The sequence below is a fragment of the Astatotilapia calliptera genome, chromosome 7 (assembly GCF_964374335.1).
Source record: "Astatotilapia calliptera chromosome 7, fAstCal68.1, whole genome shotgun sequence".
Classification (NCBI taxonomy): Eukaryota; Metazoa; Chordata; class Actinopteri; order Cichliformes; family Cichlidae; genus Astatotilapia; species Astatotilapia calliptera.
In genome coordinates this window covers 36,680,733-36,695,687 of record NC_137428.1, presented here as the reverse complement: position 1 = coordinate 36,695,687, position 14,955 = coordinate 36,680,733, and the positions used below count along the sequence as shown (strand labels likewise).

General features: G+C 40.3%; 1 protein-coding gene across 1 annotated transcript in view; it reads right to left on the bottom strand.

Annotated features, from left to right (window-relative positions):
- Window positions 1–2,709: 2,709 nt before the first annotated feature.
- vldlr (very low density lipoprotein receptor) overlaps window positions 2,710–14,955 on the bottom strand; it is a 65,409-nt gene continuing 53,163 nt past the window's right edge. The window contains exons 17-19 of the mRNA XM_026174470.2: window positions 5,131–5,208; window positions 4,846–5,015; window positions 2,710–3,843 (exon numbers count right to left, since the gene is read on the bottom strand). Of these exons, the coding sequence (XP_026030255.1) occupies window positions 3,808–3,843; window positions 4,846–5,015; window positions 5,131–5,208 (284 nt within the window). The 3' untranslated portion in view covers window positions 2,710–3,807. The remainder of the gene's footprint in view (window positions 3,844–4,845; window positions 5,016–5,130; window positions 5,209–14,955) is intronic.

Genomic DNA, 14,955 nt, shown 5'->3' with positions numbered 1-14,955 from the left:
ACATTGACAGACACACATACAAGCACGTGGTGGGACAAACAGAGTACCAATGCTGCTAGGCTGCACCTCTGTTCATCCCTGGTCCCTACCTGGGATTTCCCCCCCTCCCCCCACTCAGATCTGATTTTTTGTGTTCTTACAGTCTTTCTTAAAATGTTCCTTTAAGGTTTTTTTTTTTTTTTTTTGAATAGCGTAGTTTATGAAAGAAACTTGTGAGCTAGTAACTCGGCACATCGCCTTGTCCAAATATGGTAATTTCTGGCTCATCAAAAATTGTCAATATCAATGATTTGACATAATGTTGCAGCATCTTTGTCCATCTTTTATGCAGTACATGGTTTGAAGCCTCACTTCACTGAAAAATGTATTTTGAGGCTTGGAGGGGAACCGAGCCGGTTGAGTCGCTCCTTTGAATTAACTGACATGAATCGGGCATCTGATCATTTGAGGGTTTCCAGCTTGCAAGAGATCCAGAAGACACTCAAGGATCCTCCACAGTATGGAAAAACTAAATTAACCCTCCTGTTATGTTGGTTTCCAGGAACACCAATTATGCTCCTGGGTTAATTTGACCCAGGGCAAATTTACTCATCCAAAAGTGTCAGAAACACTGGCATTGATGACTTTGATTTTCTTTTATAAGTTTGATTTTTTTGTTGTTTTCTGTAGTGATGCAGATGACATGTGACATCTCTCCTGTTCCGCAACATAACAGCAGGGTTAACCTGCTGTCACCTTGAGCCAACTGTGGATGAACAGATGGATTTTATGTAGTAAATATTAGTTTTTCTAAAAAAAAAAAAAAAAAAAAAAGGAAAGCAAGGCATCTACTGTTCCCAGCAGTCAAATAAAAGACATTTTTGGTTTTAAGACACAAAGTTTGGATATTTCAGTTGATACGATCTTGGGAAAGTATTTCCCGTTGTTCAGAGCGCTCCTTAAATGCATCACAGCAAACCTCGATTTTCAAATATCTGATGTAGCCTTCCTTCAGATGCAACAGACTTTCGCATTTTAAATCTGTGCCTTAATCCAAGTGTGTGCGTTTGATGCAGTTGCTGCAATTATAACTCAAGTAGTTAGGTGGAGATTAATCCTTCCTGCAGTTAAACAGGGATAATAAAAAGATGGAGGCAAACTCAGTTTCTCGACCCACTTCCCTTTACATACACGCATCCTCATGTTTGCCCCTGATCTGACTGAGGGTAGATTAAACTGTGCTGGAAGCAGAGGAGGAGAGTTTAAGTCATTACATACAGAGTCAGTCCTGCTTGTGCAGGGGAAGTCCTTAGACTTAGATGAAAGTTGTGCTGTTACTTGTTCCACTCGGTCTATGGGGAGGTGCGCACGCACATGCATTAACATTTTTAGTTCTCTTGCACCCAAATTTACCTTTATAATTTGCTTTGAGCATGAGAACTACATATTTTTGGAGTTATGCTTTCAGTAAATACACTGCAACTTTAAACAACCCCCCCCCCCCAAAAAACCCCCCCCAAAAAAACCCAACCCAAAATGCACTAAATCTCTGGCATATCCATCTGGCCAGTTTAGTCAGAGTTGGTTAATCAGCTGGTTTTGTTTTAATGAAGGTGCACTACAAGGGCAACGATGAGACAACCCCCAAAACAGGAATAGCTTTACAGGTGGAGGCCAATCACATATTTCTCCCTCATCTTCTGTGTGTGTAGGTTTGTGTTGTGTTTTTTTTTTTCCCCCCCCTCGAGGGAGTTTTGCATTTGCTCAGGTCAGTGTCACTACTGGAAGCATGAGGCTTTACATGGACCCTAAAGAGGTTGTGCAAGCAGTCCAATCCTCCAGGATGGCACATCAGTGTGTGCCATTGTCAGGTTTGCTCTCCCACCCCTTACAGATTTAAGGACACGGAGAAAATTCCAAGAGAGCTGGGCAGAAGCAATGTTTCTGCTCCTTTGTGCATGGAGGAACAGGATGAGCACAGCAAAATGACCTTCAGCTGGGCACTGCAGAGAATTTCTGAACAAACAAACTGACTTCATGAGGGTCGCCTGAGGGCCCAAAATCCTCTAATGGGCCTACTGTTCAGTGCCTGGGATTTGCCATAGCATAACAGAATTGGCACACTCGTGGCAAACCAGCTCTCATGTGAATGACGTCTGGAGAGACCATGGAAACATTGCTTTGCACCACCTGTTTTGGTAGGTCTGTGATTGTCTGGAATACCCATGCAGGGACGTACAGATCTTTACAACACCACAACTGCAATCAAGTATTGGGATGAAATCCTTTGACCCCATCATCAGACCCAATGCTGATGCAGTGGGTCCTAAGCTCCAGGTTCCTGCTGGTGCACAACATTGCCCAGCATCATGCAGATATAGTATGGCTGTAATGGTTAACCAATGACTGTTTTCTACAGTCATTGGTTAACAGACAAAGTTACAACTACTGTTGTTATATTAGTCATGTACAAGTGGGATTTTAGCATTTGTCAAATCAGCAAACGTAATGTTGTACTTGCTTTGTAGAATAATCAGCTCTGCTGAGTGAAATTCTGGTATTTTGCCTGCAACCTACCACCTATAGTTTGCTTGATAACCAAGATTTGACAAAAGAAAAAATTTGTACAGCTCAGGAACATGCTTTAAAACAGTCCACAAATCAGTGGGTGAGGTCATAGAGGCCATGTATCACAAAACATTTATGCATGACAAAAAACAAAGAACAAGATTTTCTGAGCAAAGTTGTGGATTAAATTTTAATTCCGAAGTGATTCGCAGATCAGTTTCTTCACAGATACAGAGTCTTCCCATTTTATTGGTGTCCCCCCTTCTTTGTACAAGGCTAGAAAAAGTTCACAGCAACAGCACAAACATACAAAATAGTTTTACCAAATTCATTGTGTTTTGTTTTTTCCTTCTTAAATACATCTGAGCCGCTGGTATGACACCCAACCATAGCAAAAAACTGATCAAGTCAAATGTATACAATCTTATTTACACAAGGAGCATTTGATCAAAGTGCATTGAAGAGTCCTGATTGACGATCATGTCCAAAGGATGGGCAAATATGTACAGTGTTTACAAAAGCTGTAACCATGGTTATTTCACAAGCATAATAATAATAATAATAATAATAATAATAATAATAATAATAATAATAATAATAATAATAATAATAATAATAATAATAATAATAATAATAATAATAATAACAACAACAACAATAATCCTGTAAGAATGCATTCTAAGAGGTGGTGATGGCAAGAAAACACTCAAATTAATGAAAGAAAACTTAGTTTTGAGATATTACTGCCCAAACATGATCGTACATAAATATTCACATCTGAGGAAGCAACAAAATCTGGACCGCATCCTCTCCTCATTAAAGCCTTACTTCTAAAGGACCCTTGACCCCTCGTGTTTTGTGCAGTCTTCAAACATTCACCGTGTCAGATTCTGGGAGCCTAGATGAGGAGATCAAACTGACAATTCATCCCTTTCAACTGTTGCGACACGATGCCAGCAAGCTTCTTAAAGAGGGCGGGACAAAGAAATGACTGGAAAATGTCTGTGGCCCAAAAATAACGGAAAAAAAAAAAAGAAATCCTTACAACTTTGGATGTGGAATGAAACCAGTCGGGACAGAATTCATTGCAATATTTACATAATAAATAACATTTCCTCTTCACCACACACAGTGGTCTAATGTACTTCAGAAGGCATGTGGTCGTACTATAAGGTCTGCTGCTGCTGCTACGGTCAAGCGTCGGCACTGGAACGAGGCGGCGCGGTGTGACCGTGAAAAAATAAAAAAGACCCAACACGATCAGGATAAATCATCCTCTGTGCTCACTATCGAAATCTGGAGGAAGATGAAGGGAGGGGGAGGAGAGAGGAAGACCGGTTTAGAAATGCTCACAACAACAGCACTTTAAAGGCTCGTTCATTCCAAGCTGCACCGTCTGCTGCATTCATGAAGTAAGACAGTGTGCTGGTTTAAAGGGAAGGCGTGTGCTGCAGGTATTGAACTCATGTTGCCTTTTGAAACGTCTGCTGCAGCTGTGAGGGCGACAGCAGAGGCTCGTGTCCATCTTGTGGCCCCGGCCGGGCTTAGATTAATCCGTTTAATCTGTATACATGCTTTGCAGACGGCCAACAATGAACATTAAGGATTACTACGGGCCACAAGGTCATGGTGAGAGTGGAGGTCATTAACATGCAGGCTCCATCTTCCGAAGCCTGGCTGGAATCATTTAAGCTGCTCAGAAACTGCAGCTCGTGGTTATTTTCACCTTTGCTGAGGAGGTTACGTGACTGGTTCAGTTCATTTGTTGGGAGGATTACACAAAACGCTGGCGAGGTGTATGAGGGGGTAAAAAACAGACAGGCATTGTTAAGGACAACTTACAAGGACTCTTTACCAGTCCTCTACCACTGCCCACGCCTGGTTACCTACTGACTGAATGCATGTACAGTGATGGTATTGTTTGCATAAATAAGCAGCTGCGTGTTTTAGTTACTCTGGTGATTTGAGGCCATGGTTTATTTACAGCTCCAATAGTTTATGAGTAAATTGAGCTAACATTTTGTAAGTGATTGCTCACAACCTAAGGTGACAGGTGCACCGAGTTACTCCTGGGTTGTTTTTATTTGCTTAGAATAGTTTATTATTTTGATGCCTTGCACACCAACATGTGAATCAAAGCTCCGTCATTTAAACTGTTCCTGCAGCTCAGACCTTTACAAAGTTTCACCAACAAAATGTCTCGAGCTGAAATTTCCAAATTCCCAGTCTAAATTTTCATCTGGAACGAACTGTTAATCACTACCCTGAGTTAACGTTGTTCGTGGATTCTTCACTCACCGCGGGGTACGTGTGTCCTACATTGGCGCCGTGCCTCGTGATGTCAATGTTGAGGTCTTCTTCTGTGGTCTTCAGGTAGACTGGGTTGTCAAAGTTCATGCTCTTCTGGTTCTTCAGCTGCCAGTTCCTCCACATCAGGTAGCCGCCTGCTGCCGCCATCGCCAGTAGCACTGAGAGGAGAGACGAACAGTCAGGAGTCAAATCAACTCCCCCCCAAAAAGTGCCAAGGATCTGAAATGAGGATTTTAATTAGTTTGCGCAAGTGTGTGGGCAGCATCTACTCACAGACGGGTAGTATGGCCCAGGCAGCAGCAGAACCTCTGGCTGTCGAATTCACTTGAATTGATGTGCTCACATTGGCTTCTGAAAGACAAAACAAGGCACATGCCAACAGCCAACAAGTTTAAAAACATTTCCTTAGACTTTGACTACCAGTTAGGTTTCCAATCAAGAAGCAGAATAAAGTGAAAATCCAAAATCATTTTGGCAACTGGTTTTTAATCTTTTAAAGAAAACAGCATCTGATGAGTCTTTCATTTCCCCAGTCTACTTTACCCAGTGTGTTCTTGTATCAGTGTCAAGTGAGGGCGGAAAAGAAGCTTGGCTGAACGCAGTAACAGACCTCAGAAGAGAAAGTTGGATTTGCTCGTACTACCAGCTGGCCCCCTTTGTGAAACTATTAAATTCTTGCAACATGTCAACATTTTGGTTCAGAGTAAAATATTAAACTTCTGGCCTCATCCTTTCAATGAATTCATACCTCACCCTTCAAATAGCGTAAACCATCATTTTGGAGTGCTGACCGCATATGTGACAAAATCAATAGAGGTAATCAAAGTTCAATCTGTCCAAATCTTTGGTTTGATTTATTAAAGCTAGAACATCCTTAGCTTCACTTTGTTTACCAAATATCAGCTAGAATCATTATGCTGCAATAAATGTCTTGTCTACCAAATCAAAGCGAAACACACAGACAGTCAAACAGTCTTTGTGTTCGAGAAGATTTCAGTCTGAGATCCAGGTTCACTTGGATAAAGAGACTTTAGGGCATTTTGTTTAGCTTTTGTGGACAAAGTTATAAGCTCAGACTTCTCTTGTTCCATGTGGGACAGTTTTTTATAAATCGAATGATGGCTTAAATTCAAACAAAACTGTCAAGTTCTAAAATTCACCAGCATACATGGTTTTTAGTTTCTATAACGTGTCAAAAAACCCGTCAGGAGTAAAGTGGAAGCTCTTTAACAGCTTATTACAGTTTAAATAAAGCATTTCCATCAGCAGAAGAAAGTGTTTGGAGCTGCGTCAAACTAAACTACAGCCTGTGTCTTTATGGTAATGAAGGATCAGAACAATGCAACAGTGTTTTGCAGCAACAATGGAGCTCAGTGACAGGAAGAGGATATAGCAGGCTTTGGATACTTGGGCATGATTTCATAGGAGGATTAATTCATTGTTCTGTCGTTTGTTGATAGTCTATTTTTCTTTCTTTGATTTTTGACATCCTGCAACACCTCATCTAAAAATAGGACATTAAGATGTTCAGGACTGCAAGACTTCTTTAACTCTTGGTGTAAGCACAAATGTTATGCTCTCCCAAGAAAGCTGAGATCACAGTTTGAAAAGCAGCGTTGGGGAAGGAGGGGGTTACAGTCTGAGAATTGCTGATTCTTGCTTCTCTTGCACGACTTCATTTCTTGATGATGCCTGAAGGATTTGTGCTACAATCCCTTTGTGTTGCAGTAATATAACAGTCACGTCTTAATTACCAGATTATGCCAAACTTTAAATGGGAAAGTGATTCTAGTGATGAAGCTTCCTTGTTCCTGCCACTAGGTGTTGCTCATGTGCTGTGCTCTTAATAGTGTAATGAACTGTGATTTAATCAGCTGAAACAGGCAAACAACAGCTTTTCCCTCTAAGTACAGCATAAAAAACCCTCCGTGGTCAAATTGCCTATATGAGATTCATGAGAACAAACTCCACTTTAGAAACGGGGAGGATCTCATCAGCAGACCTTGTGTTTCTGATTAGGGTTGCTGTATGCATTTTTAGCATTTTACAGAGGATTAGAACAAAGTTCCTGAAGTTGTTTATGCAGTAGTCACATTTTAGACCTTGTGAGTCTGATATGTTTGACACATGGCCGACAAAGCGGGCATCATGTTGGATGTGTGACTTGTTTCCAACAAACGTTAAACATGCAACAAGAGACCTGAGAGGACTTCCTCACACACAGTCCTACATTACATTTATCTGCACAAAACAATGAACCTGAGATTAGAAGCACATTTATGCAGCTGAGATTTAACAAAATTCTCAGCTCCTCAGGTTAAATAAAATTTTAACCTGAGTGAAATAAATGAAATCTAGATAACATGACCTGAAAATCAAATTTAACAGCACAGGAGACATAATCCTAGTTTTTTTTTTTTTTTTAAATAAACTAATAGATTCTTTGTCCCTTTGGATGAAATATTCGTTTTTTCTGTGCAAAATGTATAGTACTCAAATATATTTAGAGACTTATATCAGCTCATTAATGTTCATGCGCAGATATTCTCAGACTAAGATTTCATCAGGTCAAGAGTGACTCGTCTAGAGTTAGTGTCGTTTTGGCTACAGGTAGTTCTGTTAAGGAGCTTATTGACCTGCTGGATGTTGAGAGGGTGAGCAAATATTTTGTGGCCCAGGCATTTTCATATTTTGTTAAATATGTGTATACACAGAGCAGACTGTCCCTAGATTTGGGTTCCATAATTTATATTTTGGACAAAGCCAAGATGAGTTCCCATCATTTTCTGTGGGCAGCAATAAGGGGAACACTAGAGGAATGGACTCTAAAATCACTGAGCACAAATACTGCTGTACAGAGACACTGATGCAACAACTGCCCGTTACACTGCAGTTATGTGTCTGCAATTCTAATTCCTGCAAGCTTATCAACCAAGTGCGTTACAGTAATCGAAGGCCAATTAATCACATTTGAGAACTTACAGATTCATGGAACATTAATGGCCATCCTCTTTGCCTGTACCCGCATGAAAAGATGAAAATACTTGAGAAAAAAAATCCTGATTGATGTCATAATTCATGCATGACAGGGTTAGATAATTACAATGACACACGTCACACATCTATAGTAAAATTAAACAACCAGTGGGTGGCAGCGTATGGAGTGAGACATCAGGGTCCAATGTAGTGGTTTATGTGCAGGCATATCATCAGCACTGATACCAATACAAGAAAACAGCCTTTGAATAGCTGTCCACTGTAGTGACCACTATGCCTGAAAGGGTTAATATTGACACCAGCAGGCTACTTGACTACCTGAAATCAGCCCACTGTGTTATATTAAAAAAAACAAAAAAACAAAAACCCAAACACCTTCTGTGCATCTTCAGCACAGATAAACACCAAAGCACAAGCAGAAGCTAGCATAACAGACGTGAAAAAATAAAAAGAGCAAGCTCCAAGCGGTTAAAAATCTCCACAGCACCATGGACACAAGAAACCTTTAATTTTGGCTTTAATCAAACAAAAAGCTGATTAAATGAGTAGGTTGGGGGAAGGATGGGCTGTACCCAAAAACATTTAAGTCAGATGTTCCCCAGTTAACAATTCAAATGAAAATGCCTCCTTGATCCATGGTGAGGGAGGAGAAAAGCCTGTTTTTTGTAATCATTTTTGAACCAAGCCCAACATTCTTTAAAGCGAGCCAGAGACAAACGCAGCGCAGCCAACAGTTTTACCTGAGGGTGGCTGTATTAGACCTTTCCCAGTATCCTTTGAAGGACCTTTGAAAGTAGGGTCTGTACAGAGAGAGCCAAGAATCATGCTTCACACACACAAAACTTAACAGAGGGTGTCCTATTTATTAAAAAAAAAAAAAAAAAAAACAAAAAAAAAAAAAAAACAAAAAAAAAAAAAACCCCCAAGCAGCACACATGCAAGTAGGCCTTCTTTGAATATAGACCAGATCTCAGGAGACTAAGCTAGTAAATAAATGCTCTGAAGCACTGATCCATTTTTGTTCAGTGAGAGGAAAGCCAAGCCAAGTAGAGAACCATCACAACAGCAGCAATGTCACATCTTTAACATTACCCTTGTGGTTCTCCTGCTTTGATATGACGAATGCTGGACAAGTGAGAGGACGACTCAAAGGCAATTTCACAGATTGAAAGCTGCAGCGCACTATAAAAAAAAGCATCAATCAGGACGTCTCTACCAGCATCTGTACAACCAGGAAGGACAGCTACAGCAACAATAAAACCTTTATAGCTGGATCAATATGATCTTGATTAGCAGAGGCAGCAGTGTTAGGATGTCTCAGGGCTTGAAATGAACAAGTCAGACTGAAAAAGCAATATTAACACAGTCAAGACCAAACTAAAGCAGTTTCCAAAACTTTTATCTACAAAAGAAAAACATTTTCAGATCAAATCACTCATAAAACTTGCAAAGATTAAAATTGGAATTGAACTGCAGTAACTTTGTGTGAGGGCCATTAATTCTTTTGGTTGCAATTATCTTTACTCCGACGGCACAATATTTTTGGCCGTTATGATGCGACTGTCAGGTCAAAACTTCCCTTTTCCATAACAGACCACTTTTTCTATGACACTTGTCATATGTCATGAAGAAGGTGGGGCTAGCTGGATGGCTATAAGTAGTCAATGGGAAACAAAAGCAAATGTATAATTGGGAAGCAAAATGTACACAGCTCTGGTTTTACATCATTAGGCTCAAATGCAGTCATTTTAGAAAAAAGCTCAGATTGCCATCATGAAAAACCTGCTACATACGTAACCCTGACCATTGACGGGTTGATCAAAGTCTCAGGTATGTTATACAAGCATCAGCTAACATAACCCCGAGCATAGCCTTAAGTAGAGATAAGCAATGTGCTACATGTGTCTGGTAAGCTCACCTCTTTCCTTCCAACACCAAATATCTCCTTTCCAAAACTACATCTCCAGACCCTAGAAAGGTTTTACACTCCAACATGTCAGTATGTCCCCAAACTCACACACACAAAAAAAAAGACAAAGCAAGCACCTGCAAACTAAGGCTCATCTTTGAGGCATTGGTTCAACTTTACTTTTTGGGCAAACAGGAAAAGCCAGGAGCAAGCTTTCAGCCTTTGAATCTGCAGAAGGGTAAAGCACGTGTTTGCCACACGCCTTTGACTTTCACATTTGACTTTAATCCAATAATCAATAAATTCCAAATGCAATGAAAACTTATCTGATAAAAGGCAAGGACATTTAGGAGAGTCTGTAAAACAGTGGTCTCAGTATGCATTTTGCTTAATATAAACAGCCTGTCATTTTTATAGGTTTGTGTATGAACGGCAAGAAAAAAAAGCATATTTAATTAGACAATGTTTCATTCAGATAATTCAGAAATTTTGGATATAATATTGGCAGCTTTATAGAAAGATGGGACCTGTGATGAATGATACCAAATGATAAACAGTGGAACAAGTCTCAGCAGAGTTGCAAAATCCATGAAACGCACTGCATTTCAGCCTGAGATGGTGCAGTCTGAAGGAAAAACACTCCCCAGTTGCCTCTAAAGACTGTTATACGAATCCCTCTGTAGTAGTTTGAGGTCCAAACCCTGAAGTGAAGAGCAATGCTCATTACTCTCTCTCCCCCTGTGCCACACTAACAAGATTAGGGCCGGTCCAAACTGCAGCTGCACAATACTCTACAGTTCCCCATTCGGTCCAGCTGCGACGGCTGTAAAATGGGATAAATGTGTTATCTGCTGGTTTAGTAAAGAGCAACGAGGCCTGTGACAACGAAGCCTTTGACTACGAGGAAGGTGGAGGCGCTTTTAGCAAGTGACAGGCATCCCATTTTAACTCCTCCCACACCATTCTCACTATTTATTAACAGGACAGACAGGCGTGAAAATACAGTTTCATATAAAGACGGCAACAAAAAAAAAAAACTATATACAAACAGGTCTGTACAGAATCAATCTCATAACTGCAAACACAGATGCCAAGGAGATAAAGACAAGTATGCACTTTCACATCCCGCCAGTCAGGGTGGTACTTCCAGTTATTAGAGTCTGGAGACAGCTCGAGGTTCCCTAACAGTCTATGAGATGGTGACTCAGGCTGCAGGGATGCTCACTACACGAAGGCCTTGTATATCTGCAAAGAACCCAGGCTGTAAAGTCTGCTGCAGAGCACCAGGAATTTATTGGTGCACAGTTCATGGCATCAAAGCTTTAATGACCCAAATGCCAACTGGGAATCTTCATAACCACAGTATTACCCACCACCATCATGCAGAAAACACTGTTACATGCCCCTCTGCAACCCCAGCAGCATCAATCTGCATGCTCAGCAATGTCGGAGGCTGGACTAAAACTTTCTAACTACAGCAGTGATAACTATGTTCTACCACCCTGACACTATTACAGCTGTGGTTCAAGCTTTTTCTGAATGACCCACCAAAAGCTGAATTAGAGCTCATGCCCCACACTTCAATTTTTAAAATCAAATGAGTGAAACAAAATGCTCCAAGTTGAATTCAAGTTAAAACGCTTAAACATTTACCTGCACTTTTCTCTTTTCATTCTAGCTGACCATCTAGAATTCATCTTATAAGTTAAAGAGAAACTGAACAGAGAATCTGAAGAGAAAGGACCTATTGTGGATGCTTTTTGCACTGGGAGCTTCATAAAGTGTTCTAAAGGGCCACCACTGTGGACCACACTGAGAACTATGGGCCTACTCTGATATTCTGGTTGTAGATGCAGGCATGCACACCTACAGAAAGACATTCCTTCAGTTAAAGTTTTGGACACTCTTCGGCAAATATTTTGCAACAAAACAATAGAATCTGCTGCTGAGGTCTCTAGGCATCATCTTTGACTGCATTTGACAAATTTAGTCCTTGCTCTGCTCAGCACAGTGACACATGAGCCAATTCTCCATCTGCTGCAAGCTCAGGTTATAGTGCCCCTCCAGCTTGCAGCACATCTTTAAATCACCAGCTGCAGTCCAAGACGGTACAGCTGGAGGAGGCCTGAGGCTCTCTGGAGAGGCAGCTGAATGGATCAAGTTTGAAAAGTCTGGAACGTGCTGCAAGGATTATGCTGAGGTCAGTGAGGAATTTTAAATTTGTTTGAGTGCCCACTCAAGCATATTTAAAATCAGCTGGAAACTGTTGAACAGTTGTATTTGACTGAACCAGCGAGTTTCCCTTTCACGAGCTCCCGCCTTTAACATTTAGACCATTACAGAGCTGACCTGCTGTGCACGAGGCCAAGGGACTCTGATAAAACTTCACCTATATATTTTAAAAAAAAAAAGAAAAAAAAGAAAAAAAAAAAGAAAAAAAAAGGGGGGAGTAAAAAATAGATCTGAGGAAAATGAAACTTTAAAAACCACCAGATATTGTACACTAAGAAAAGCTGTAAAACCTGTCAAAACTCCCAGAACTCAAAAATGAGGAGGGAAGTGGAGAAGACTCTTAAAGAAAGCCGAACAGGCTAACTAGAGAGACTTTCACACTGGAGGACAGGAGTGCAGAGAGTCGTCACGGAGATGTTCCAGTACTTTGTGTACACCAGTGTCTTGGTCTACAGCTCTAGTCCAATTAGGAGAGAGTGTGTGCTGAATTCAGCTGTCAGGTTCCTATCTTACAGTGCTTCACTATGAAAAGGATAATCTGTGGCAGCAAAAAAGGAGCTGGACTGCTCAAGACAGAAACTACTAAGGGAAGAGGACAGTGTTTCTAGGCAACCTTTCCCTGGCAAATAAAAGAGGCAGAAGGAGAGAAGGGCTGCAGTTTGATTTTTTTTTAGTGCACTACTACAATTCTTACAATTCTCAGATCTAACAGTAACAAACACACTGGTACTTGGCCATTTCTGGTGTCCAAACTCCTTGCTTTCGAAGTTAAAATAAATCTTACGAAGTTGCCGGAAATTTGAGTGCCGATGCAAGCAGATTAGGGCTGCCACAAACGACGATTTTAAATAGTCGACGTCATCATGACTAGTCGACTAATCGTCGCAGCCCTAAAGCAGATGTAGTCTTGCTCTAGACAAACACTGAAAACTTCACTTGAAACTTATCTTTTGCAAAATCTGCAATCACATTAAAGCCATCTCAGCTGTCAAAGTACAGAGACAAGGTTAAACTACAGTAGTGCTACTGGAAACATCTGAAAAGGTATCAAACAGTGGGAGTGCGGAGTTCTCCAAGGACCCGTTCCTGAACCCGCTTTCCCTATAATATCTCAGAATATGGAATACATGCAGGTCCATAACTAAAGTCAGAGTTACTGAAGAATGCTGTGAAGGGATTAGGGTCCCATATAATCGTTAAATGGTAGCTGCCTGCAAATATATTACATGTAGGTTCCATATACAGGCTTGTTAGATCCATCTCAGCACCATGCCGTGCATCTTAAAGCATGAGCCTCAGTAAAAAGAACAGGAGTGTTTGCCTTCATTTTATCAGTATGCCACAGTGTAAGCTTTCTCTGCAGCCAAAAATCAGCAAACAGTCTCATCCAGAGCACAAAGCACACTTCAGTGAAGTGCAGTGTTGGTGTAATGCGTTACTGTAATTAAATTACTTTTCCACTGAAAAAGTAGTAATTACTGTTCATTTTTAGGTATTTTAATTACAGTTACTTACAATGTACTTGTGTTACATTGTAAAATAATTAAACTCGCTGAATATCATTATTTAATTTCAATAATTTGTCTTCTAAACGTAGAAGTAAACTCTGCCGCTTTAACATCGCTGTAGTGCAGCTGCACGTCATTTCGCCAGTTTGCTGCATAGTCGTATTCTAAAGCGGAAGATGTCGGACTCGGCTGAAGCGAGTGGCGGTTTTATGAAATTGACACACTCTTCACTTTTCTGAAACAAGCAGACAAGAACATTACAGTAATATGTAAGCTATGTCCTGGGGAGACAAACCCCCCCCAAAAAAAACCAACAACTGTCGGCCGTTGTTAATAGCACGAGTAATCTACTGAAGCGCCTGACACGAGAGCATAGACGAACACTTGATCCTTGTTAATCATCCATGGATAACACCACGGCAGCTCCTGCTAAGCAGGCAAAACTAGATTTTACTTCAGCAGCACAGAAAGAGTCTGAAGGTGAGCTTAAAAAAATGATTGCTGGCTACGTTGTGGAAGAGATGCTACCGCTGCGTACTGTAGAGTCTCCGTCTTTAAAAAATGTATTTATTATTTAAAGAGTTTAATTTCTATTGTTTGTCCACTCAAGGTTTACAGGGATTTTTAGTAGTATTTAGTTAAATTACTTATTTAGTAATTAAGTTACTTTTCTGACAGTAATTAGATACGTATTTTAAATACAATATTGACTAATTAGTAATTAATTACTTTTTTAAAGTAACTTACCCAACACTGGTGAAGTAATTAGATGAAAAGATTGCTTTCAGGGAAAATGTTCAATGCTTTAATTACTAGTAAGTAAAGCTGTTGTGTTGCACAAGTATGCAATTCAACGGACCAATAAAAATGAAAAAGTAGGAGATGTTTATTGCACGGCCACATGTAATGCTTCTGCTCCGAAACCAACCCCCTCATCTTCTCAATAATGTCAAACTAAACTCCAGTTCAACAATAGTTACGGTCAATATTTACTGAAGTCTACAGAAGTTCTCACGCAAAGGATGTGTCTTATGTGGTTTAACTAGTTGTCTACAAAAGGGGAACCAGCAGTTAAACAACTGAACTGGAGAATATTTGGTCCCAGTGCCAAAACAATCAAAAGACTGTTTCTTTGAGTTAATGTGAATAAGAGGCCTCCAGTCACTGAAGAGGAATCATGGAACTGGTGAAATCCTTCATAATCAAAAGTTCAGAGTACAAGTTTATTTCCTAAGGACGTTCATTTCACAATACTGTGCAAGTCTTTCATGAAACGGGCACAATCAGCCTTTTCCATTATTCATGTCAAGATTAAGCCAGTCCAGCACTTTTTTTTTTTTTTTTTTTTTTTAAACCAGTCATCCCATCAATCTGTAAGCATAGTTCAACTATGACAGTCTGGTTAATACTGAAAGGAGGGTGTTACACACAGTACAGTTTGTGTACTTGTTT